The sequence below is a fragment of the Juglans regia genome, chromosome 3, assembly GCF_001411555.2.
Source record: "Juglans regia cultivar Chandler chromosome 3, Walnut 2.0, whole genome shotgun sequence".
Taxonomy (NCBI): domain Eukaryota; kingdom Viridiplantae; phylum Streptophyta; class Magnoliopsida; order Fagales; family Juglandaceae; genus Juglans; species Juglans regia.
The window spans coordinates 6,992,134-7,017,992 of NC_049903.1; the positions used below are offsets into that span (position 1 = coordinate 6,992,134).

General features: G+C 38.3%; 1 protein-coding gene across 1 annotated transcript; it reads right to left on the reverse strand.

Annotated features, from left to right (window-relative positions):
• Positions 1 to 1,330: 1,330 nt before the first annotated feature.
• On the reverse strand, positions 1,331 to 25,472 carry LOC109004867 (diacylglycerol kinase 5). Its single transcript, XM_035688290.1, has 13 exons — positions 25,286 to 25,472; positions 24,107 to 24,319; positions 23,901 to 24,023; positions 23,634 to 23,762; positions 23,115 to 23,200; positions 22,129 to 22,252; positions 21,142 to 21,190; positions 18,736 to 18,818; positions 10,558 to 10,625; positions 4,331 to 4,405; positions 3,079 to 3,166; positions 2,826 to 2,942; positions 1,331 to 2,083 (listed from the first exon to the last, which is right to left on the reverse strand). The coding sequence occupies exons 2-13, from the start codon at positions 24,305 to 24,307 to the stop codon at positions 1,754 to 1,756; spliced, it is 1,473 nt and encodes a 490-aa protein (XP_035544183.1). The 5' UTR covers positions 24,308 to 24,319; positions 25,286 to 25,472; the 3' UTR covers positions 1,331 to 1,753.
• Positions 25,473 to 25,859: the final 387 nt, after the last annotated feature.

Consider the following 25,859-nt stretch of genomic DNA (forward strand, 5'->3'; position numbering starts at 1 on the left):
AATGTTGCAATTATGAGAAGAAGTTGAACTATGGAAATGATCTATATAGGAATTGTAAAAAGGAGTAATATATGTAAACTATAAACTGAATTTTGTATTTTGCTAAATAATGTATAGCAATAACATCATATATTTAAAAGTTGTTAAGTAACGCAATTGCATACTACGTAGCCAGCTATCCAACGAATATGAGATTTTTTGTTAAATATGTTTCACCTAGATAATTATAAATTTACAAACTTTAAAAGAGAAATATTCTAATATTCTAATATATTCTAATTAATTTCTTGAAATAAAACAGAAAAATAAAAAGTAGTTACCATAAAACTTTAAATGAGACCAAGTTCTAATTTGAAAATGCAGAAGGAGACCATTCTGAATTGTAGCTTTATGGCGAAACACTTGTTTTTCTGAAGTCATACCGAGATATGTTTGTGTTTGTCATGATATATTTGGTCAGAGAGTACATGCATCCATGGATACACACATAGATCTCCCTTTTATAACCTTAAACACGGACATAAGCTCATGGGGAAAAAAAAAAAAAAAAAAAGTATAAACACAAGAATCGAACGGTGTAAAATCAGGTTTAATCCAAGCATTTTTTATGATTAGATGAGAATTTGAGTGGGAGGAGGAGGAATTGGGTTCAAACAATGGGAGTGCAGGGATTCGGAGGTCAAAATCTGCCAAACATGGTGTAAAAAACATGATCAAGACAAATTCTCAGCATGTTGATAATTGTTGATGGAAGATAAGAGACAAAAAACAAAGAATAAATATAGATAGAAGTCACTATTAGGAGCATCCATTTTACACACATAATGTGGTATCATCTAGATCACACATCTCTCCAAGTAAGTATTAGGAACAATCAATTAGAAGTAACCACGCAGTGAGTGCAAAGTGTATACTGCTATAGTAGTTTCTCTCTAGCATTACTCATCGCCTATGCACCTTGCCTCTGTTTTCTTCCAAAGCAGAGCCACCGTCTGTTCCACTGATGAGAAGAAAATTTGCAACTCCTTACGTTTTTTTTGCACTTGGAAAATTTGCAAGAAACCACTCATGCGTAGTAGTTGGCTTCTCCACAGAATGCGTGTTTGTACTGACTTCACAAAATGCATTCCTCTTTCTTGTAGCCTGATTTTGTCAGTCTAAGCAGTTTTGCAAATGAAATTGACATCTATGAAAAGATGTTAACATGAATCGTATCAAGTGACTTAGTTGAAGCATAAAACAAGAAATCATCTTAACTTGAGCTGTACGTGCACGAATCATTATGTTTCGATAACAAAACAAAAAAAAGGTTAGGAAGAACCGAAATCGAGAGAGAGAGAACTCATCCATAATCCATTCTCATTTGAAAAGAATAACACCAATCCACATTTGTTCATCACTCCACCATGTATAAACATAGTTACAACTGCATCAAGGGAGATTGCACGCTTTTATTACTTTATTACAAAGGCACAAGATAACCATATGAATTGAGCACTTGCAATAACTAAAAATCATATAAACCATTATGGCATTTCTTATTTCCTAATATAAAGGAATTGTCCCCTCAACCAACAACCCTCCTGGCCCTCAAATTGTGAATGCCGTTCCACTTGACATCAAATTTGTAATGAAGCCATCATAGAAGAGCTAGAACTTGAAACCGTACTGGAACTCCAAGACTCGACAAAATGCTGACTGCAGAAAGGTCACGATTGATGATTGAAGCCATTGGTGAAGAAATTGAAAGGTTTTAGCTTAGATGGGAAATATCAACCCCGTCGGGGATCTTGAATGTGTCTGCAGCACCAAACTTCTTGAACGCTTCCTCGTCTTCTATAGGGTCCTCTTCATTGCTATCATTTTCTTCCTCAGCATCGTCATGGCTAGGTGTTGTGGGATCATGGACGCTTCTAGACCTACAATTCTCAGTTGCAAGCATATTCACTTGGCCAAGGTGAGAGATTTCTACCACGACAGTATCATCATCAACTGGGAGGGGTTGCTTCCAGGGTTCCCCATCAATCCTCATGAACGTATGATCACTTGCCCCTTTGTGGAACTCAAAGCGGATTCGGTGTGCCTACGGACAAAATAAAGCCAAAAAAATCAGTGGTATGCTCAGGTCATTCAGTGGGTATTGAGAATTTAGTCATCCAATATAAAATGTCAAATGGTGCTCCGCAAAGTCATTCGACTATAGAAATCAAATTTGTAACTAGATGTACCCTTTCCCTCCTAAGAGGTCTTATATTTGGCTGACATCAGCAAAGATATCTTCTAAGGAAGCCATTTTCCCAAGGACCAAGATAAAACAGGTCAATTCCTAACCAAATGGCATCCCCTACAATAACTAAGGAGTGAAGGACGTCAGATCATGGTTCAATACAATTTAGAAATGCAAGCAGTGTTTACCTACCCGCCAATGAAAAGATTAAAAAGAAAAAGGGGACAGAAAAATCAGGAGTTCATCTCAGTATTATGATATGGCATATATCACAACTCTTAAAGGATTTGGACCTCTAACTGGACCATCAAGATTGTGATCCTCTTAGCCATGAGGCTTATCCCATATGCTGCCAAATATATGTAAATATATGTATATATATGGCATATATGTGTGTGTGTACTGATAATGAATTTATCCAACATCACACGATTTCTAGGGTCTAATACTTTTGTGAGATTTGTCTTTGCATTTTCTAGAAAACTAAAAATATAAATATATATATATATATATAAATATATACACACACACGTATGTATGTGCATGCGCGCACGCGCACATATGTAACAGGCTAACCCTTAATTTTTTTATTTCTCACCTGAGCAAGACGAGTCCCGTGTCCTTTTGGAGCAAGCAAAACAAGCCCATGCCAAGCATCTCTAAACCCAACAATCTCCAGAAGGCCATCATCAACAAATGGAGGAGTTAAATCCCTCTGTAAGTCATATTATGTCAGGATATTTTTATTAGATCTACATAAGCAGAATCAACTTGCATGAAACTAATCAAGATCAACACAAAATTTGGGACTGGGGTGGGGGAAGAAAAGATAAGTCAAGTTTGGGAGCGACATCACGCTTTTTCTTCTGATTTGGTGTTCCCCAAGGATTTAGTCCACCAGAGAAGCTAGGCAAGTTCAGACAAACTATAGACCTGATGCTGTATTTAAAATGGAAAGGAAAAAAAAAACAGTCAGTAGAAGCAAAGGGAGTTTTAATTAGGGAAGTTTAAAATTAATCCACAAAACTACCATCACTTTTGCAATTTGACCACCAAATTACTAATTTTAGCACTTTTGTACCCCAATTTGAACTTCATTTGCAATGTGTACCTTGTACACTTTCTTAAGGCCCGAAATAACCAATTGGCCTCATCAAAAGAAAATAAAATAAAATAACTCGGGCAATTTTGTCATTTCAGAATAAAAATGCCGGGATGTCATACAACTTAACTTTTGAATTCGGATGCTATGTGCCAAAATTGGTAGTTCGAAAACCATATAGAAGGGGCTGTAGTTCAAGGGTTCAAGTGTAATTTACCCTAAAAACTCAAATAGAACACCAGAGAAAACTTATAAAGTGCACGTTCTTGGTTTGATAGCACATTAATCATCTAACCATCAGAGCAGCAGTAACAGAAAATAATCACTCTTGCAATCTTCGAGCAACCAAGAAATTAAGAGATTATTTACTGGAGAGTTACCCGTAAAGGATATTGTAATATAAATAAATGACACTCAGTGACTAAAGAGCCTAACACCCTTTACCTGAAAAACTAAAAAGAACAGAACTTTTCAAAACAATAGGATCCTATATTAAAGCAAATATTAGCAGCAAACAGATGATGAGAAGCAATTATGCGTCTTAGATAAACAGATGCATGTCAGGTACAAGATAATAAAAATAATAAGGAATTCCTCGCACCAGACACCTTATTGTAAGTGCAAACAGCACAGGATGTAAAGGCCTGCTTTATATGTTCTTTTTAAATTCTACAATTAAGGACTAGAGAGGATATTGTCACCTGCAAGATAACTTCCTGCATCTATGGACTATTAAAAAATCAGATAGAATTGAAATCCATGTTATTTCCCATTAAATATAGTAGCCAAACTTGCATTAAATCTCACAAAATCCAATGGAGGGCAGCCCAATGTAGTAGATACACCAGACACCTTATTGTAAGTGCAAACAACACGGGATGCATTGAACTTATACCATATCAACAATATGCTATCCAAATGGTCCATAATTAGATGCAACATGAAACCTGGAAAAAGCAAACTAAATTAAATTATGGTATAAAATACACAGAATATTTTACCTGTTAGGTATATGGAGTTCTTGCCACTGACCCTTCTTTGTCAGGATGCGTACTTTTGCAAGGTGAGCCACACTCCTTTATTTAAAAAAATATATCAGTTAATCTACTATATTTATATATTTTATACCATGTAATCTAGTATCTTCACGAGTGAAGATAATCAATTCGATAGTTGCTGTTCTAGGATCCAACCAAGAATATGGACAAAAATGAAGACAATGAAACAAATTCCTCTGCATAATTATGTGATCAATTTTAAAGTGACTCGCTAAAACTCTGCCTTTGCGTGTCTGTTGGTAACCGGTGATTCATCAAAGCAAACAAATATAGTACTACGATGACAATGATGATGAGGATTTGTGATACCCCATTGCGAATGGTGAATATAGGTGATGTATGGGATCCCACATTGCTTGGGTGGCAAAAGTTCTTGCTCTTAGTGGTTCCAATGGGGCTCAAGTTGTACCATTAGCTATTCCTTTTAGAGTGTAGGCCCAGATGTGGCTTGGACTTTTCTTGAGCCGTCACAGGATTACTTTACAAGTAGTAGGAGAGCACATGGGAACTCCACCGAAGCATAATCATGATGCGGACACTTATCAAGGTACGAGCCAGAGAGCAGAAATTTTTACAGTAACATATGGCATCTGCTTATATATTATTTAATAAAATAAAGAAAAGATAAAGCAGTATTGAAATATAAAACTTATTCTTCTTTTTCATGAAATATAGAATAGACGTCCATTATTTCCAGAGCAGTAGCTATTGCTTCCATAGTATTTTCTCAGGTAACATTGTTGAACACAAAAAGGTTTCGAGTAAATCTGATTCAATATATTTGTTAAAAACACATACTTAAATAAAATATCAAATTTATTTATGTTATGTCTGACAATGCAGAAAACACCCAAGTAAGCTTCGATCCATGCCAAAACTCATACTATGAGTTAAGAGTTTGTTTAGATTTCTGAAAATTTAAAGGGCATGACTGCATGTACTGAAATGTAACCCAAGAGTCAGAATGAGGTAGTAATATGTTTTTGTAAATGTAATACTACTACAAAAAGTTTTCTCTGCATACAACCTTATTTCCGATGATGTTTGTTGGGTTTCAACGGTGAGATTATGTTTGAGTTTTGAGTAATTAGGTGAGAATAATGTGATTAAGGGGTTCCCGAAACACTTAGTGATAGAATCAAAAGTTTTTGCTTTGTCGAAGGATTGAAATTCTTATTATTGAGAGGAGTTGGAGGGCAGTGAAAGAGATGAGGCTGGGGTTGTCCACGGTGTTAATGGTTCGCCAAAACACTGGAGGACAGTCAGAAGGGTGAAAAAAAGATTTTTACACCACCTCAAGAGAGGGTACCAGAAGCTTCATTGCGTAGAGGTGTTCAAATGCCCGCAGTAGCTACATGGATTTAGTGGAGTACGGTGGTGGTGGCAAACGCAGCTTTATTTTCATACCAGAAGAGGTGGACAATAAGGGCTAGAAGAGAATGGCGGATGCATTGAGGGATGTCGTAAAAGAGGGAGGACATGTGACTCACAATAGAGGTGTATTTCTGAGGCCGTTGGTGGTGGTGAATCAACCACAAAATCGTTTGTATAGGGAGGCCTTGGTGTAGAAGATGGCGCCGGTGTAGTCTCGAGAGTAGAATAGGGGTAAAGAGGTCGGCATTTTGGCAGCTCAGAGAGGAGACACCGTAAGACACAATAACGGTTATGGGACCGGAAAGGCTCCTCATACTTCTGGTACAACAAGTGCTTGGTGGAAAGGTGGAGGTGGCAGGCTCGCTGTCGGTCTAGTAGAGGATGACATGCACAATACACTTCTGGACGTGAAATCGCAACTGATGGCACTGAAAAAGAAAGTAGACTCTTTAATACGGTGTTTTGAGGAGAAACATTTTATGGGCTTAGGCTATGTGGTACGTGGACTTGGCAACCTTCTTAATGTATGGGGCCTCAATTTAGTAGTTTGGCAGCTGAAGTTGTCTGGGCAAGTAGCAAATCCTATGGCCGTTCAACTAGGCTTCAACCTGTGGGGCAAAACAAAGGAAAGGCTAAGGTTGGGACCCAACCCGTGTGGAGAATCAACGAGGGTGGCAATGTCGGGCCTTCTACCGCAGGAGTCAATCAACCTCGTCAGATAAGGTGCCGATCGAATTGCAACCAGCCGAGGAACCTTTGACGGTGGCCAAGACGGTGAACACAATAGCAGTGGGGTTGACAACAGCGGAGCCATATATGGGTCTCAACATTACCTCACCATCAGACATTGGATCTTTGGCACAGACAGACAAGTCCGATGGGTAGCAGGGAACAATGTTCTCTTGAGTCTCAAGTGATTTCGTCTCCAGCGAAGGTTCTTTAGCAAGCAGATGTGGCTTGAGCGTTGTGTACAGAGTTTGGAGTGACGAGGGTGTTGATGGAGGGCCCTTAAGGTTGCTAGTCCCTTCGCACGATGTTTTTGAGTGGGATTTAGGCCTCTCTTTGCTAAGGAGGGGGGGTGGCGATGGAGTCACAATGGGCAACCAGGGACGAGATAAAGGAGCCCATACCCCTAAACTGTCTGCTACCATGTCAGCTCAGTGCCTCTGACTGGGTTCTACATAAGGTGAAGGAAATACTATGTGGGGTTTGAATGTGAGGGTCTTGAGGAATAGTTCATGGCTTTGCTTACTGCCATTGAAGTTGGGCATGTTCAACTCAAGAAATTAGGATCCAAAAAACAAAGGAAGTTAAGAGATTAAGGAGATGTTTGGAAATAATTCACATCTCATCTCATCTTTTTCAATCTCATTCATTTCTCAAACATCATTCAAACACAAATACTTTCAAACTAATCATTACAACTTTCCTAATAAAAAATAAAAAATAATTTAACTTTTTCAAATCTTAAAACAAAAATAATATTAAAAAATTATATTCTAATAATATTTTAATTTTATAATATTTTTTATTCAATTTTTTCTCTCTCAATTCTCAAAATCCAAAAATTACTTAACTCAAACTATCTCACTACTATTCATAAACTATCTTACTACTATTTATATGTCATTCCCCAAGCATCCCCTAACTTGGTTTATTAACTATGAAGGCAGCTCATGTAGAGATAGATCCAAAGGGAGGGGGTCAACACCTTCTTTATGAAGTCTAAGATTGTATCTTGAAATGTCCGAGGGCTTAATGAGGCTAATAAGCGTCTTCAGATAAAAAAATTGTTTCGTGAGTGGAAGGCGGACGTTGTGTGCTTGCAAGAAACCAAGTTTAGATTTATTCCAAGAAGTATCATTCAAAGCTTATGGAGCTGTCCATATGTGGATTGAGCTTATCTTGCATCTATTGGGGCTTCAGAAGGAGTACTTGTTATGTGGGATAGAAGGGTGGTAGAGAAAATGGAGGAGTTCATTGGCGAGTACACAGTGGCATGCTCTTTAAAGAGTGTGGAAGATAATTTTATGTGGGCTTTCGTTGGTATTTATGGGTTGAACTTTGGACAACAATAGAAGACTTCTATGGGAAGAGATAGCTGGAGTACATGGCTGGTGGGACCTACCATAGTGCATTGGTGGTGACTTTAATGTTATAAGGTTTCCAAACGAAAAATCAAGAGAAAGTAGGTTGCGGCAAGCAATGATGGAATTCTCAGTGTATTTTCAATTTGGGATTGGTGGATATTCCTCTTATGGGCGGAGCATTCACGTGGTCTAACAACCAAACGTGGTCTAGATTGGACAGATTTTCAGTCTTCTCGGAGTGGAAAATTCATTATCCGGAGCTATGTCAGAAGAGGCTTCCTCACCTTTGTTCCGATCATTTTCCTATTTTGCTAGATTGTGGTGCCATTCAAGGAGGGTATAGGTATTTTAAATTCGAGAATATGTGGTTGAAAATAGAAGGTTTGTAGATAGGGTCAAGCAATAGTGGTCCTCATACCAGATTCATGGCACCCTTAGCTTCATTTTTGCGGATAAATTATAAGTTTTAAAAAAAGATTTAAAGCTTTGGAATTCTCAATCCTTCGGTGATATAGACGAATGTAAGAAGGCCATGTTGGAGGAGCTATAGGAGGTAGAGAGGGTATAGGAGAGTTGGTTTCCTCTGGAAGAATTATCTTGGAAGACTGAGTTAGTTTCAAAACTAGAGAGGGTTATCTTATTGGAGGAAATCTTTTGGCGGCAAAAATTGCGAGCATTGTGATTGAAAGAAAGAGATCGAAGCATAAAGTTTTTCCATAGAGTAACCAACTCCCATAGGAGAACTAATACCATGGAGATGCTGAACGTAGATGGTACTATTTGTATGGAGGCTCCTTGGTTACTAGTGGCTTTGTGACTGGATTTTTGGTGGGTGACATCAATAGGGGTACTCTTAACATTTCTCATTTATTGTTCCCAGATGATACTCTGATATTTTGTTAGGCAGAACAAAACCAGATTTAGGCATTGAGGGCACCTTTACTTTGCTTTGAAGTTGCATCTGGTTTGAAAGTGAACTTAGCAAAGTCAGAGTTAGTTCCAATTGGTAATGTTCACAAGATCTGGCTGTAAGCTAACACTCTTGGAGGTTAGATCTCCTCTCTTCCCATGAATTACCTTGGTTTTCTTTTGGGGGGTGCCTCAAGGGCTAAATCTCTTTGGGATACAGTTATTGAGAAGATTGAACATAAATTGGCAAGTTGGAAGAGATTGTATTTGTCGAAAAGTGGAAGGATCACTTTAATCAAGAGCACTCTGTCAAATCAACCAACTTATTTCATATCTTGATTCTCAATTCCAACGAGTGTGGCAATCCATATTGAGAAACTTCATCGTGATTTCCTTTGGAGTGGTCTGAGGGTACAAATTCAAATTCCATCTGGTTAAGTGGGACAATGTATACTCCTCAATCTCTTCTCGTGAGTTGAGAATTAGAAATTTGAGGGTGTTCAATCGGGCCCTACTTGGGATATGGTTATGTCGTTATAATATGAACCGGAAGCTTTATGGAAGTTGGTGATTGACTTTGAGTATGGAGGTGTTTTTTTTTTTTTTTTGTTGGGAGGGGGGTGGAGCACTAGGGAGGTACGTAGGGCTTAAGGAGTGGGAGCATGTAAGTACATTAGATGAGGGTGGGGGGTTTTTGCTTGTCACACTAGACTTGTGTTGGGAGATGGCTCTAGAATAAAATTCTGGTATGATTTATGGTGTGGAGATATTGTCCTTAAGGGCTCTTTCCCTTCAATTTTCAGGATTTCATGTGAGAAAGGATTCCGTGTGAGAAAGAAGCCTCAGTGGATGACTTCATGGAGATATCTGGTGACCTTTTGCAATGGAATGTGAGTTTCGTTAGGGTGGCCCACGATTGGGAAGTCGGTAACTTTTCAGATTTTTTAGACTCTTATACTCCATGAGACCAAACACTCAAGGATCTGACATGTTGTGGTGGGTACCTGCAGGAAGGTACATTCTCGGCTCACTCTTTCTATAAGTCTCTCACACAACTGCAGAATAATCACTTTTCATGGAGAAGGATTTGGAGAAATAAGGCGTCTCCCACAACAGTATTTTTTGCTTGGACAACTTCTCTAGGTAAGATCATGACGATGGATAACTTACAAAAACACAAGGTGATTATGGTGGACTGGTGTTGTATGGTGGATCATCTTCTACTACACTGTGAGGTTGCTAGAGAGATGGAAAGATGTATTCAGAAGGTTGGAGCTAGCCTGGGTTATGCCTATAACAATGGTTGAGCTTTTGGCCAGTTGGACAAATCTAGGTGGTATTCCACAAATCACAATGGTGTGGAAGATGATTCCTATATGTATTCTGTGGTACTTATGACAGAAGCATAATGACCGGACGTTTCAAGACTAGGAGCACTCATTAGAGGAACTTAGATTACTTTTGGTTAGAACTTTAATGGGCTAAAGCAGTAGATTTCAATGGCCTTGATTTTCTTGTTTCCATTTCTTCTTCCAAAATAGATGTTACCTCTTGTATACTATCTTGTGTACTTCAGCTATGTCTATTCTTATTAATACAATTGTTTACTTATAATATGTGTGTGTTTGTTCTTAACCTAAAGTGACTCATGTTTCAATTTAAATAATCATGTAGTGATATGTGAAAAATTCTTGTCAACCTAGTTACCCAATAGTGGCTACTGGGACACTAATTCAAGGAAACAACAAGAAAAGGCATTCTATTTTCTTGTTTAATGAACCATATCTTTGTACTCACCGGGAAGAAGGATGAAAAAGAGAAGCAGCAAACCATCCTTGTGTACATCCAAGCTTGGCATAAGTACCCTGATTTAAAAAAAAATAATAATAAGAAAAGAAGGGAATAAGAAGCATTTCATCTAATAAACATAAATTAAATATAAACACAATCAGGACCCAGTAACTACATGATATCAAGTAGCTTTACAAACCAATCAAGGCAAATGCATACTTTGCATTATTTATATCATACAAGGTTATATCTTATTTCACATAGCTAATGTACAACAAATCAAAGAAAATAACATACCACAGATGCCGTAAAAGAGTTCGAAGAATTTATTTTGCACATTACGCATCTAATCTGAGGGCCTATTTGGTTATCTCATGAAATTTGAATAGATCTATTCATACTCTCTATGGCATCCAAGGCACACATCTATATCATCAGAAATAAATGGACTGATCATCTTTAGACAGGAAAGGATCAATTTTATGATATGTTTACATGGATGTTTTGGTCTCAAAATTCAATCTTTTCCAATGGGAGTGTCAACTTGACTGTTCATAAAAGCCAAGTACTTTGTCTTCAAAACAAAGACGGGGGTCAATGAGTCAAATCATTGAGTGCTCCAGAGGGAACGTTGGTCATTGTCTATGGGGGAAGAGAGTGTTGAGTGGTTGATGTCCTAAATAGAGGCTCTATTCCAAATGAAGGGAGATAAAGATCTTGTTGACCATTAGTGGGAAGGGAACAACACATTCCTGTTGCAGCGATGTTTGAACTACGGTCGTTTCTTGGAGCTCTTAGTGTATGGGAGGTGGGGTCGGAGGGGCTTATTGGTAGTCCCGGAGGTAAGAAATGGAAAGTGATGGATAGCCTTTCACAAAGAGCTCAGTAGGGTGGAAGTTTTGTCTCAATCACCTCCCGACGATGGGCCTCGAGCTGAGTTTCATAGACGAGTCAAGTGTGGTAAGTCCGATAAAATTAACCCCTATATCAGCAGGAGCATATAAAGCTGGGCATAGGATGGCAGTATTAGGAAGAAGCGTCATCTTGCTGGATGGAGGTGCTTGCATTTGTCAAAGGGTGGTAGAAATACAATAATCAAAAGCACACTTTCCAACTTGACCACCTATTACTTACCTATGGGAGTTGCTAATATTTTGGAGAAGTTACAGCACACTTTCTTATGAGGAGGTATGGGCCAAGGAAACAAGATCCATCTTGTAAAATGGTGTTCACCGGTTGAAGAAGACGGGTTAAAGGTGAGAAATAATCAATCACGTTGGGGGAATGACTTTGGCACTATGCATATGAGAGAGAGCCTCTAGAGGGTGTTAATAGACAAAATATGGTAGTATGGGAGGAGGTTGATGCGTAAACGAGTCTTTTAGGGTTGGTCTTTGGAAGAGCATTAGAAGAGGTTAGGGAGACTATTCCCACTTCATTGGTGTTACGGTGGTGGATGGATCAAAGGTTTGCTTCTAGCATGACGTGTGGTGTAGGGATCAATCAATGAGGAGTGCATGTCCAAATGTCTAGCATAAAGGAAGCTTATGTGGTGGATCCCTCTCAGCTTCAATCTATTTGATGGGGGATTACCTATATAAAGAGGCTAATGATTGTGAGGTGGAGCTCCTCTCATCCTTCTTTGACAGATTGTACTCGTTGGGGGTGGGAAATAATGATGACTATAAAATGGATTGGAGCCCATCCAGGAGGTGTACTGGAACTAAAATCATATCATATGCTATGTAATCATGTCAAAGCCCCTTTCCGGTGGAAGGTTATTTGCATAAAATAAGGCTAACCTCATTGTTGGATATGAAATGAAGTAGGGTCCAGCCCGTTAGAAGCCTATTGCTAGGAATAAAAGGAAGAGATAAAGACAAGGAAAGCTGACCAAAGAAAGTGATATGAGGCAAGTAGGACTCAGCTACTCCAAAGAAGAAAATATCTATAAAAGAAAGGGACCACTACAAACGTAGGGGGATCGGATAACTATACAAGGAAAGGCTTCTATACCATCCCCGGGAACTCTCTCTCCAGAAGGGAGATGAACCTTATTTCCTCCATTGTATTGAGAGCTATGAGCAACCATGAGAGACTAAGGCCTTGTTTGTTTTCCAAAAACATCTCATCTCATCTCATCTCATCTCACCTCATCATTACAACTTTCCCAAATCCCCACACAAAATAAAATAAACAATTCAACTTTTTCAAATCTCAAAACAACAATAATATTAAAAAATATATTTTAACAATATTTTATTCAACTTTTTAACTTTAATCTCAACTCATCTCATCTCATCTCTGAAAACAAACGGGCCCTAAGGCCTCGTTTGTTTTCAGAAATGAGATGTGATGAGATGAGTTGAGATTAAAGTTAAAAAGTTGAATAAAATATTATTAGAATATATTTTTTAATATTATTTTTGTTTTGGGATTTGAAAAAGTTGAATTGTTTATTTTATTTTGTGTGGGAATTTGGAAAATTTGTAATGATAAGATGAGAGGTTTCAAAGTTTTCAAAGTTTTAGGTTATAGTCTTGAAAGCAAACCAGGCCAAAATCATCCAATATAGTGAATTTCGCCCCCAAATGACCTGTAGGCATAGGTTTTTATGCCGAACCACGTAAATCTCTATGTCTATCTCTTTATTTACATTTTATATGCTTTATTTGCTATTTATTTCATGAATAAGTATGAGAGAATTGTGTCAACATCCAAACCACCATCATGGGCCATTCAACCGTATTGTTGCACTCCAAAGACGTCAGAAAAATGCAACAGCAATTTTGTGAGAACTAACAAATCACTCTCAAAACAAAAAGTCGCATGACCCAACAAAAGCTAGTTTAACACAAAAGAGGCGCTACACTCAACGGAGTGTTACAGCAAGAGAGGAGGAATAAAGTCCCAGCCACTTCCTACCTCATCCATTGGAGATTGCTCTACACATGGCCAGGAGCTAGGGCTACCGAACAAACTCCGTTCATTGCCCAAGAGCTTCCCTATGACCACCAGTGAAAGCCACATCAGCCCCTGTTTTAAACCCCACAAACAAAGCAAGTCGAAACCATAGGAAAAGCGGTCCCACATGTCCACCGTGGATGTGGCCTAGTCCACACCGAGTGCCTCCGACCAAGAATCTCTCTACACTACAACACCTCAAAACTAGTTGCACCAAGCCCCTGTTTTACACGATAGAAATAGATAAGTTTAACTATTGTTTCTCTTTATCTTTCATTTATTGGGAATATGTTGGAATCCTAGGCCATTGCTTGGAACACATGTGAGATCGCTTGGAAAATCCCGGGTGAGCAATGAGCTCGCTCGGCATAGAAGCCTAGCGGGCACCTACCACATCAGTGCTTGAAACAGAGCAATGCAACTCGCACAGGACAAAAGCCAAGCGGATGCTTAACCCGCCAGCGCTCGAAAAGTCTCAGGCGAGCAATGCAGCTCACCTGAAAGACAAGCAAGGCGGGCATGCAACCTACCTGCACATAGAGAACCTCGACCAATGAGCCCGCCTAAGCAACGATCAAAGCAAATAACCATGGAGCTCGTTTGGGCTGTAAATGATTAGCCTGCCCTCACAAGGATTAGCAAAGGGAAGCAAGGCGGGGTACTTAACCCGCCCACACAGGGAGCATTTTGGGCAAGCAATGAAACTCCATTGCTTGCTCGCATCATGGTGAGCCATGGGGGGTCGCCCCGAGGCACAAACCTACCAAAGCCTGGCGTTTGCGTAGCTCGCTAAGCATTGAACAGAAAAAGCTGAGCAATGAAACTTGCCCCAAGCAACAAATACTTAGAACACCCGAGCAACAAAGCCCACCCTGGTTTGCTCGCCCCAATCACGAGATTTAACTTCTGCTAAAAAGTTTGAATTTTGGATGTTGTCACCATAAAGCTCCTCAAATTTCTACAAGGCACTTAGCCCAGATAACACAGATGGACAAGTGGGCACTAAGCCTGGATGAGTGCACGGACGGATGGACATTCTGGCACGACTACTTCCCCGGAGCAATGAGGAGACTTCAGGCAAGCAATCACGCTCGCCCTGAACAACAAGGAAAGACAATTGCAAGCAACAATGTTCTTCCCGAGCACTAAAGCACTCTTGAGCAACAATGCTCGCCTCGAGCAACAAGGCTCTCCCGAGCAATAACGTAGCCCACCGAGCAACAAAGGACCATGCCGAGCAATGACGCTCTTCCCAAGCAACAACGTAACCCACTGAGGAACAACACTCTCCCGAGCAATAAATTACCATGCTGATCAACGACGTTCTCCCTTATCAACAAAGGAACTAGCCGAGTAATAATGCTCATTCCAAAAAAGAAGCTCCCCATAAAATAGGGTCACCTTCAAGCCTCACTTGGGTTCCTCGAGCATCACTTGAACACTACGGAAATTATCTAGGGCCCCTAGCGGGGGCGGGTGGCAGGGAGGGCCCAACCCCGCCCTGCCCCCACCCCTATTTATATATATATATATATATATTATATACATATATATAAACATAAATATATATTTATATTTTACAAATTGTGTATATATAAATATATATTACAATTTGTTAGACTTTTTACAAAATATGCATTGGCAAATTTAAAAACTACATAGTTTAAAAACTAATACACTACAATTTACACAAAATATGCACTAGCAAATTTAAAAATTACATAGTTTTTCAATTATAGTCATATATACAAAATTTAAATTTGTAATTTGGATCTAAAAATGTATTTTTAATTACTTTTGCACTTATAAATAATTTTTAAATCAAATAAATATAGTATTCTTTTTTTAAGTGAAAATAGGCGGGGCGGATTGGGAATCTGCCCCGCACCCCACCCACTGGGGCGGGATACCCAACCCCCGCATCCCGGGGGCGGGGGATGGGGGTGAAAACCCCACCCCCTGCACCATGCGGGGCAGGGTGAGGGGAAGGGGTGCGGGGGCGGGTAACACCCCTAACGGAAATCGAATTCTTACAAGTCGTTAGGCCACTTGGCTTAGGTTTGCAAGTCTCAAACTCATGATTTAGATTATTTACATTAACCAATTTGGTTTTTGGTGAAAACTTCTCACAATAGTGCGGTCAAGTACACCTCTCGCCACAGCAGCGCGATTGAGCATGCCTCCTTCCACGGCAAACAAGGCACACATATGTCGTCACCATAGTAGCATGGTCAAGCATGCCTTCTACCACAACAAACAAGGCACACATACGCCTTTGCCATAGCAGCCATGCCGAGCAACATGCAACTGAGTTCCCCCGAACAAGGCACACATACGTGCCTTTGCCACAATAGAGTGGTCAAACAAGCCTTTAGCTGCTTCATCAAGAAGCGTCAGTGCACGCACATGCGACCGGGGCTACCTCTCTCACCATAACCATCACCAGCAAGTTACCTCCGAGAACAAACTTGTGAGCTCCATAATTGCCTCATGCGGGTTGTCTTCGGGAATGAATCAATAGGCTCGACAACTGTCTGAGATGGACCAGGGGTCGACAGGCTACATAACCACTTAGCACGGGTTCCAACACACTAACTTTAACGCCAAAATATCAACGCAACCTTGAAACCATCTCAAAGGGCAAGAAATCCATTAGCACCAACGAAAAACAGTTACACACAATAAACAGTATGCTGGATTACATCTCAGAGGGCAAGAAATCCAGTGCTCTTTGCTAACGATAAACAGTTACACACGAGCATCAATATGCTCGATTATTATATATATGCTCACACAAACAAACGTTCTAAGAGGACCATCCTCAGAGGCGCTTACAAGGATTTCATGTCTCCTCAAGGTCCGACCTCGGAGATCTTCATTGCATCACATGACAATGGAAAACCAAGGACAAGTTCCCAGAATTTATTGTTCTATAGTTTTTGTAGTTGACTTGAAGATTCTTTCTATAGTTTTCGTAGTTGACTTGAAGATTCTTAAAGCCTACTTGTTGGACAAGTCAACCTTAAGAATCATGGGCATCTGTTGGATATAAAATGAACAAGAGTCCAGCCCATTAAAAGCCCATTACCGAAGTTATAAAGACAAAGAAAGCTGATTGACAAAAGTGATATAAGACAAGTAGGACTCAACTACTTCAAAGAATGAAAGAGATCTCTATAAAAAATAAAGGGACCACTACAAATGTGGGGGATTAAATAACTCTATAAGGAAAGGCTTCTCTAACATCCCGGGGGACTCTCTCTCTCTCCAGAAGGGAGGCATCTTCTTCAACCTCCGGGAAACACTATTTCCTCTAGAAGCCAAGAGAGACTGTAAAATCATCCAGTATAGTGAATTTTGCCCCTAAACTACTGGTAAACGTAGGCTTTTATGCCGAACCATGTAAATATCTGTCTCTCTATCTCTCTCTCTAGTTACATTTTATATGTTTTATTTGCTATTTATTTTATGGATGAATATGCGAGGATCGTATCAACGCCCAAACTACCATCTTGGGCCATTCAACCATATTGTTGGGCTCTGAACCCATCAGAAAAATGCATCAACACTTATAGTGGCTTCCTTCACATGGATGACGCCTTAAGGAAAAATTCTTACCTAGAACGTGAGGATACAAGGAATTATAATAGTTAATCGTTGTTGTATGTGCGAGAGAAGTGAGGAGACATAGGATTGCCCTCTTTTGCATTGTGAGGTTTCAAGTATCCATGGAACATGATCTTTGATCTCTTTGGGATTGGTTGGGTGATTCCTTCCCATGTGGTGGAGCTTTTAACGTGTTGGAAAGGGCAGTTTGGCTGCCATGAGTGCACACCTTTGTGCAAGATGATCCCATCATGTATACTATGGTGTCTATGGAGAGAAAGCAGACAACGGACTACGAAAAAACGGTGTCAAAAGAGGTTGCAAGTATCCTATGGAGCATGATCTTCGATCTCTTTGGGATTGATTAGGTGACTCTTTCCCGTGTGGTGGAGCTTATGTGTTGGAAAGGGCAGTTTGGCCACCATGAGTGCACACCTTCGTGCAAGATGATCCCATCATGCATATTATGGTGTCTATGAAGAGAAAGAAACCAACATAGTTTTTGAGGACTAAGAAAAATCGGTGTTGGAGTTAAGTCATTCTTCATTAACACCCTATACCATTGGATAATGGCCAACCATGGTGTTGCCTTTCTATTTCCAATTTTTCAGATTTTCTAGCGTGTTTTTCTTTTGTTTGTTAAGTGGATTCATATATCGTCCTGTGTGCTAGATTAATACCATCTTTACTGTCAACCAAATTTTATCTTACTCATTTAAAAAAAAAAAACAAAATAAACCTATATAAATGCAAATGGACCAACCAGGCAAGCTCTCAAAGGGAAAGGCATAAGCACTACTCAAACAGTGTCATTATGCTACATAAACTTATCTAAGTTTTTCAAAAAGCATTTAAGCAGACTGTGGAGATAAAAATCAACAAATCAAGTGCCAAAGTCCTGTGGATTTAGTATACAACTTGAATGCATTAATTGGCCATCGACATGTTAATCAAGACAACTAATGCAAAGAAATTCTAAGAGACTCATCACAAAAGTTCCAAGCAAGTAAAGTTTCTCCACGTGAACTTGAACATGGAAACTAAGGAAAGTTTCATGTAAATTATTTAACTTCACAAATATGAACAGATTTTTGTGTCAGTACAAATATGAATAGATTCAATGTCCATATGATTAACCTAAAATTATACTCTAATGACCATAACTCAAAATTAGATATATGATTATGGAAAGGATAACATAGCACTGCATTATACAAACTCTAACTGTCTTTCAGCTGTTCAATGCAATTATCCATACTACCCTGTACAATCCAGGCACATCTGCACCAAAAGTATTGCATTTTTTTCAGAAAACTAATACAATTCTTCACCACTGACAATTTTGCTTCCCAATATCCTCTGTCAAGGCATCTAATCTCTATTATGTATATTCCAGTCACCCAAACAGGTCTTATTATATCTGGGGAAGTGTAACTGATACTAACAGTTGAAAATACTAATTTTTTCAATTCTAAAATTTATTTCAAAAGGGCATAATGTATTAAATTAACAGATTCAATAATAAAAGTAGAGGAAACAAAAATGTCCATTTTAAGTATAACTAGAGTTGACGTCTTTGTATCAGCAAAAATGGAGCAGAAAGAATAGCAATACCTGATTAATTAACTGGTTCTTAAATTTTTCAGGATGCAACTTTCGCTCGGAATGAAAAGCGTATGAAACTTGAGCATCCATTCCTATGGAAAAGAGAACAAAGGTTATTCTAACACCATATGGAACAATGAAGACTGTAAAATAGAGAACAAAAATTTAATTTACAAAACTCAGGTTGGAATAAAAGAAATAATTAAAGGTACAAATGTTATTAAGAATCGTTCGTGATAGCGAGGCTTATGTAACAATCATTGTCATATGGTGCACGACTCTACTCAGTAGAGTTTGTATTTCTGCATAGTGAGAAGCAATGGTGAAGACAAAATGGTGTGGGGTCCATCTAGAAAAGTAGCGTTCCAAACGAAATCATTCTATCATTTGTTGTGTTCATGACAGGACCCTTTACCTTGGAAGCTCATTTGGAAAAATAAGGCTCCCCCTAGAGTTGCTTTCTTCACTTGGGATGAGGTTTTTGGGAAGTTTCTTATCTTCAACAATATGAGGAAGGGAGTTGTAGTAATCAATCGGTGTTTTTTTATAAGTAAAAGATTGTATTAATAATAATAGGCATAGCCCAAGTAATCAAGATGGTATACAAGAGATAGCACCTACCTAGGAAGAAATAGAAGATACAAGAAAGTCATGAACATCACGGCCTTTAAAATCTACAGCTAAGGCCCATAGAAATGGAGTTCTAATAAAAAGAGATCTAAGTTCCTCTATTGTCGCTCCTTGTCTTTGAACATCCGATCATTTCGCTCCTACCACAAACACCACAGGATACAGATAGGAATCATTTTCCGCACAACTTTGATTTGTGGGATACCTCCTAGTGCTGTCCAGATGGCCAGCAGCGCTATCATTGAGGCGAGCATAACCTAAGCTAAGTCTAATCTGCAAAAAACTTCATCCCATAGAGCTCTAGCAAGCTCACAATGCAGTAAGGGATCCTCCACGGTCTCGCTAGTTTTCTTACACATACAACATCAATCTACTATAATCACCCCACGCTTCCGCCGATTATCCGTTGTCAAAATCTTACCCAGAGATGCAGTCAAAGCAAAAAAATGCCACTTTAGGAGGTTCCTTGTTTCGCCAAATCTGTCGTCATGGAAACTGAATGTTCTGCGACTGTGTGAGAGACTTCTAGAAAGAGCAAACCGAGAATGTGCCTTTACTTGCGGGTACCCACCACAGCAAGTCAACACCTGGAGTGCTCGGTGTTGTCATGGAATACAAGAGACTAAACATTCCTCAAAGCTACCAACTTCCCAGTCTTGGGCCGCCCTATTTAAAGTTAATGTTCCATTGGACTTGGTCCCCAGATATCACCATTAGATCAGCCACTAAAGCATCTTTCTTGCTTGCAACACGGAAAACTGAAGGGAATGATTCCTTTAAGGCATTATTCCCATACCAAACGTCGCTCCAGAATTTTATTCAGGAGCCATCTCCCAACACAAGTCTAGTGTGACGAGTAAAAATCCCCTACCCTCGTCTAATGTGTTTCCAAACTCCCACCCTATAAGCTCCAAATCGATCAGTGTTGCATGTGTAAGAAGGGTGAGGTTCCCAGCTTTCCATAGAACATGGTTACTGGCCTATTTGGGATAGATTAGGTTATGCCTTTTCAGATGGTGGATCTCTTAACATGTTGGAAAGGGCAGCGTGGTAGCCATTAGAGCAAACTTCTATAAAAAAAAAAAAAAAAAATGATCCCGTCATGCTTATTGTGGTGTCTTTGGAGAGAAATAATCATAATTTTGAGGATTACGACAAATAGATGCCAGAGCTTAAGTCTTTCTTGCTTAATATCTTATTTCATTGGATTGAGGCCCAAAATGGTTGTCTTTATATTCTACTTCCAAAGATTTTTTTAGCACTCTTACCTCTTGCTAATTAGGGGATCTTTCGTGTACTTCTTGTGTCCTGGGTTAACACCCTCTTTTGTCACTATAAAATTTATCTTACTTACAAGAAAAGTTCCTTCTTTTGCAAGATACTAAATATGAACAAGCAATTAATTGAAATTTCAAATTAATTCTCAGAATTAAAAATAAAATACTTAATACTATTTTTGTAATTTTAATACATGTAAGAGACTGTTCAAATAACTGGACTCCTTTAGAATGTTAAATCTCATCGCTAATACAATATCATATTCTTTGGGGTTGAAATCTTACATGGGAAAAAAAGAGCGTACAAAAAAGAAACAATTAAAGTCACTGTAAAGAAAGGGAGCAGTTCAACTAAGACAAATATATATATGGAATAAATCTATATAAATATATATATATATATTCCAAAATTTATTAAAGGCATTTAAAATTAGGAAACATAAGAGTTTTAAAGCTTAGCAATGTAACAAATTAAATTAATCTAGGACTTCAGAGGAAGTATCCTTACCCATGCTAAAGTAGTTCCAAAATCCTCCGCGAAATGTGTGGAAACCTTCCTGAGGAAATCGTAGACATAAACACGTTAGAATTTGAAGCAAAAAAGAATGCTACCACTATAAAAGGGGAAAGCTTTCACAGAATGAAAACCAAGCGAGAAAAAAGACTAATTTTATTTTTTACAGCTACTGCTTCTCTTCTATATAACACTAGTTGCTACTACATAGTGGTTAGTCAGGTACAAGGAAGGTTTCATTTGAAAATCTACACTTTTCCTTTTTACATGCTATGGAGGCTGGCAGGTAAAATCACTAAATACAATTTCCAAACAATATCATATTTGCACAGATTCCAAAATCCAAACTGCTATCATAAGAAAGTTGTCAGCCATAGAATAGGGGAGGCCCTTCAAAATATTGAATGACTAGATTCGTAATGTGAACTATACTAAAGTTAATTAGAAATTATCTGCTAATCCATTCAATAAATTTCTTACTCAAATCTGAGCTCAGATACATAAATAATTAATGTATCAATATGCATTAGCCTTTTCTGAGCCAAATCAGCAAATATATCATATAATTTCAACTGATCACACAACTAACATAAAAAACTGTGATAAAGACATACATCCACTTCAATGTTGCCACTCCGTGGGTATTGTGCAAAGAGTTCTAATGTTCTTTTTTTCCCTTTAACTTCAATGTCACAAAGCATGCGATATGAATGATGTCTACTCTTCTTTGCATAAAAGCCATTGATTTATTCAAGCCTAATGCTATTGTCCCTATTTAGCTTAATACTACTGGCCATAATAATGACTTGAGAATGAAAAACGAAGAGAACCAGAGCCATTCACAGAAAAGATCTGCATGTATCAGAACAAAATTGTGAAGAATTGTAATCATCTGCTTGTGCCCAAGAAGATAGAATTTCTAGATTTGGTAGCAGCACATGGTCAGCGAATTCTTAGGAGCAAAAAAGACTAGACTGGTACCAAATTCATTTCATCTGCCTCGGAGACACGATGAACCGCATGCAAAGAATGTGGTAGCTCAAGAGGTGCTATGGGATCACAGGAGCCTTCTTTTGGAGCTTTCATCCTCATGAGAATATGCCAACTGGATTACAGAAACAGAATCAATAACCACATCGGTGGGAAGAAAAAGGAAAAAAAATAGAGTTATAAAGGAGGTATGAATGCAATTGTAGTGAAATATGAACTAGGTTGTCGATATCCATCATCCAGAAGTAAGGCTGGAAGGGGAAGTGCCATGTGAAAAGACATGTATCACCCATGTGAAAAGGCATGTATCACCTGTATACAGAAGACACCAACCCCCCCCCCCCCCCCCCTTCCAAAACCCTCACGAAAGGAAAATGATAATGAATATGTAGTTGTAATTTGAGATTCAGGAACTATTTAGTACAGGAGCTACAAAATGATAGTTTGAGATTCAGGAATTAAGTAGAAAGACATCAAGAGAAAAGGTCAATCCCTCCCAACTTTGCTGATATTGCACTCATTTCTACCCAGGAAATTTAGTGATTCTTCGAATACTGCATAACTAGGATCGTAATATTCAACCAACCTCCAACCTGGCAGCATCTGTAGTATGCCAAAGAAGATCCCCTATTTAATAGAAGGCTGAATGTTACTATACAAAAGAAGGGCAATTCCTCAAAAGGACATTTTCATTTCCTCTGAGATCTACGTCACATGGAAATTATGTAACAGAATAGGTTAAATGACTTTGGAGGCAACTCTAGAGTGCAATCTCTTATAAAAGAGTAAACTTGAAAGTATACACAATAAATCATCTGGGACTTGATAATCAAATAGTGTGTCTTCCTGAGAACTAAAATATTTGAAGAATAATCAAGAGCGAAATAAAATAACATAATTAGGTCTAAGTCATCTAAGCAGCGACATCACAAGTCTATATAAATGCTTATAAAGGACAAATAAGCCTGTTGCATAACTTGTCTATTTTCATTTCCTTGGCTTTCTTTACTTGACCCAAAAATGATTTAACAGCATGATCATCTGTCCCAGGATTCTTCTTTCCCTGTAAAAGCAAACTGGATGTTACACATTTGGCAGATACAATTGAAATTATCAATGCTTACACGCTAAAATGGAGAAACTTCTTGGAAGCATGTACATAAAAATATATACGTGAAACTGTACATTTCAGAAGGTAATATGCAAACTTAAGAAGGGGATTATTCCTAAACTATAGATGACAACATATCTTCCAGCTCAGAGTATAGATTATCAAAGTTAAGAAAATGTTCTAGATGCTTGACCAACAACTGTGCTTTACCACATAGAAAACAGAGAAGAAAGAGCATGGATCTTAGATCTGATTGGATGCAAAATTAATCAGCTTGTTTAAAAATACTACACACATTGAGATTGAGAAGTCAAGGATCTAGCCATTATAACTTTTTGCAGACACTTCAAAGTAGTAGAACCTACAGAGATGGGTTAGTTCCTACCCATCCAAATGCAAATGGAAGATTATTTCCTGTTCCCAAGGGAACTGTAGCAATTGGTGGTGAATGAGATAATTTCAGATCACAAACAACTCCAAGAAGCCAGCCAGCTGTTCCATCACCACCTGCAACCTAAAAGGCCCGCTATTCATGTCAGATTTATTAAATGTCAACAGCATACCAGATCAGTGCGATAATACAATGCAAAATAAAAAAGGTTAGATAAGGTAAACATAAGCATAAAAAAGTATCAACCATTTCTAAACTCACAATTAGTCTCAAGTGCTTCTCAATGTTCCCTGCAAACTCATCTCCATTAAGCTTAAGCTTTTCTAGGTTCACGTAGATCTTGCGCAGCACCTTATCAGGAGCCTCATCTCCCAAATCAAAAACCTGAGTTGTCATTTCAAAGTCAGCCCCATGGCCAAAAAAAAGATAAAAAGATGCTCAACTAATTCACAAGAGACTAAAGGAACCTGATTTTCATTGAGAAGACTACGGAATGTAACAAGAAGATTCCCACCCAGCTGTCCGCCACTCTGGGAATTGATGAACACTATCACTGGACATGCGGGCACATTGGGGGCAGTCACAACCTCTGATTCAGGTTTTAGTATGTAAGTAGGAATTTGGAAATCCTCGGCCAAGAACGCAGTCTCGGAATTAGAATCCACCATTATTGCCTGTAACTGCAGTATCACATCATTGCTGGTGATCAAGCTCAGGGAGTAATAAATAGCTAAAACGATTCTCTATATAAGAAACACATGGAAGATCATGCATACTAGCAACTTATTTGCTAATTAAATAAAAGCCAGGAACCAAATCTTTTTTTCATTAAGTGACATGTCACAGACTCAAATAGCCAAGTAACAATTCATATCAATAACAAACCACAACACCATTTGGCGGTCCTTTTGCAAATTCAGTTTTTTGGATGAATCTTTTGCAAGAAAAATTTATTAATAAGAGAGAAACTGTTGTAAAAGTGATCCGTACACGAGACTCCTAAAGAATTACATTAGGTCAAGAGATCCACAAAATCATCAAAACAAAAATGGAAAAAAAAAAAGTCCAACAACTGTACACCGTTTATCAAAAGACGGAAAGAAACAATATTTGATATTAACACCGCAAAAGTGCCATACTTTTTGGATGAATGGTTTTGAGTGAATATTCTTATGGATACGATAGATTTGAACTGCTTTTGAGGAATGGTTTGCAAAATTTAATAGATTAAATAATATAAAACAAGCAGGTGAATGAATATTCTTATGGACATGGTAGATTAAAAGTTACAGAGATGAATATTTCACGTCAAAATTTATTCGCAAGTTATATGCGAGTAGCTTCAAAGAAAACTCGTTCAGTAAATTCACCAAACAACATATCTTTCAACGGTAAAACAAGGCAAACGAATAAAAAAAAAAAAGAGAGAAGAAGAATTGGTTAACGAAATAGAAACTAACGAATCAAATGAAAGAAAATTCCTCACTAAGCCACTCATTTTCTTAGCAACCAAAAAGATATCAAAATGATAAAAACAAAAAACCACAAGCTTTGATGAAAACGATAACATGGAATTCACATCGAACGCACGCAGGCGAAGACTCTGCTTGCGGATTCGGTTGACGCGAAGGAAAAGTTCACAATACCTGGTAAAGAGAATCTCAGATCGGAATCGTATTGGGGATCGCTTCGGGATTATTGAGCGGAAGACTAGAAGGAATTGAGGATGCAGAAATATAATGCATTTAATTTATATACAAAATTAAATTAATTTATGAAAGGAAGAACACAAATAGACAGGTAGGCGTTGACTGTAATGCTTCAGACATTTTTTATTTATTTATAAAATATGATATATCCACGAGGTTTTAGCGACAAAAATAACAATGATTTTTTCGAGAAATAACAGTAGAGGAAAGGCCGTAGGAGGAATATTCAATGTGAATGTGACTGACACGTCAGAATTCCTCGTGGCTAGTCGTGTGGGGCCTACCGAGCATCTTTCGGACTTCGGAGCGCGAGAAGAATTTCAGAATTCGTCCTGAACTTTTTATTCCGTACCTTCTTTTTAAAAAAAAACATAATAACATATTCTACTCTCTAATTTTATTTTGATCAAATTAAATAATACATGACATATTTAATTTTATTAAATAATAAAAAAATATATAATAAATAATTATTTAATAATAATAAATATATCACATCATATATAATAGA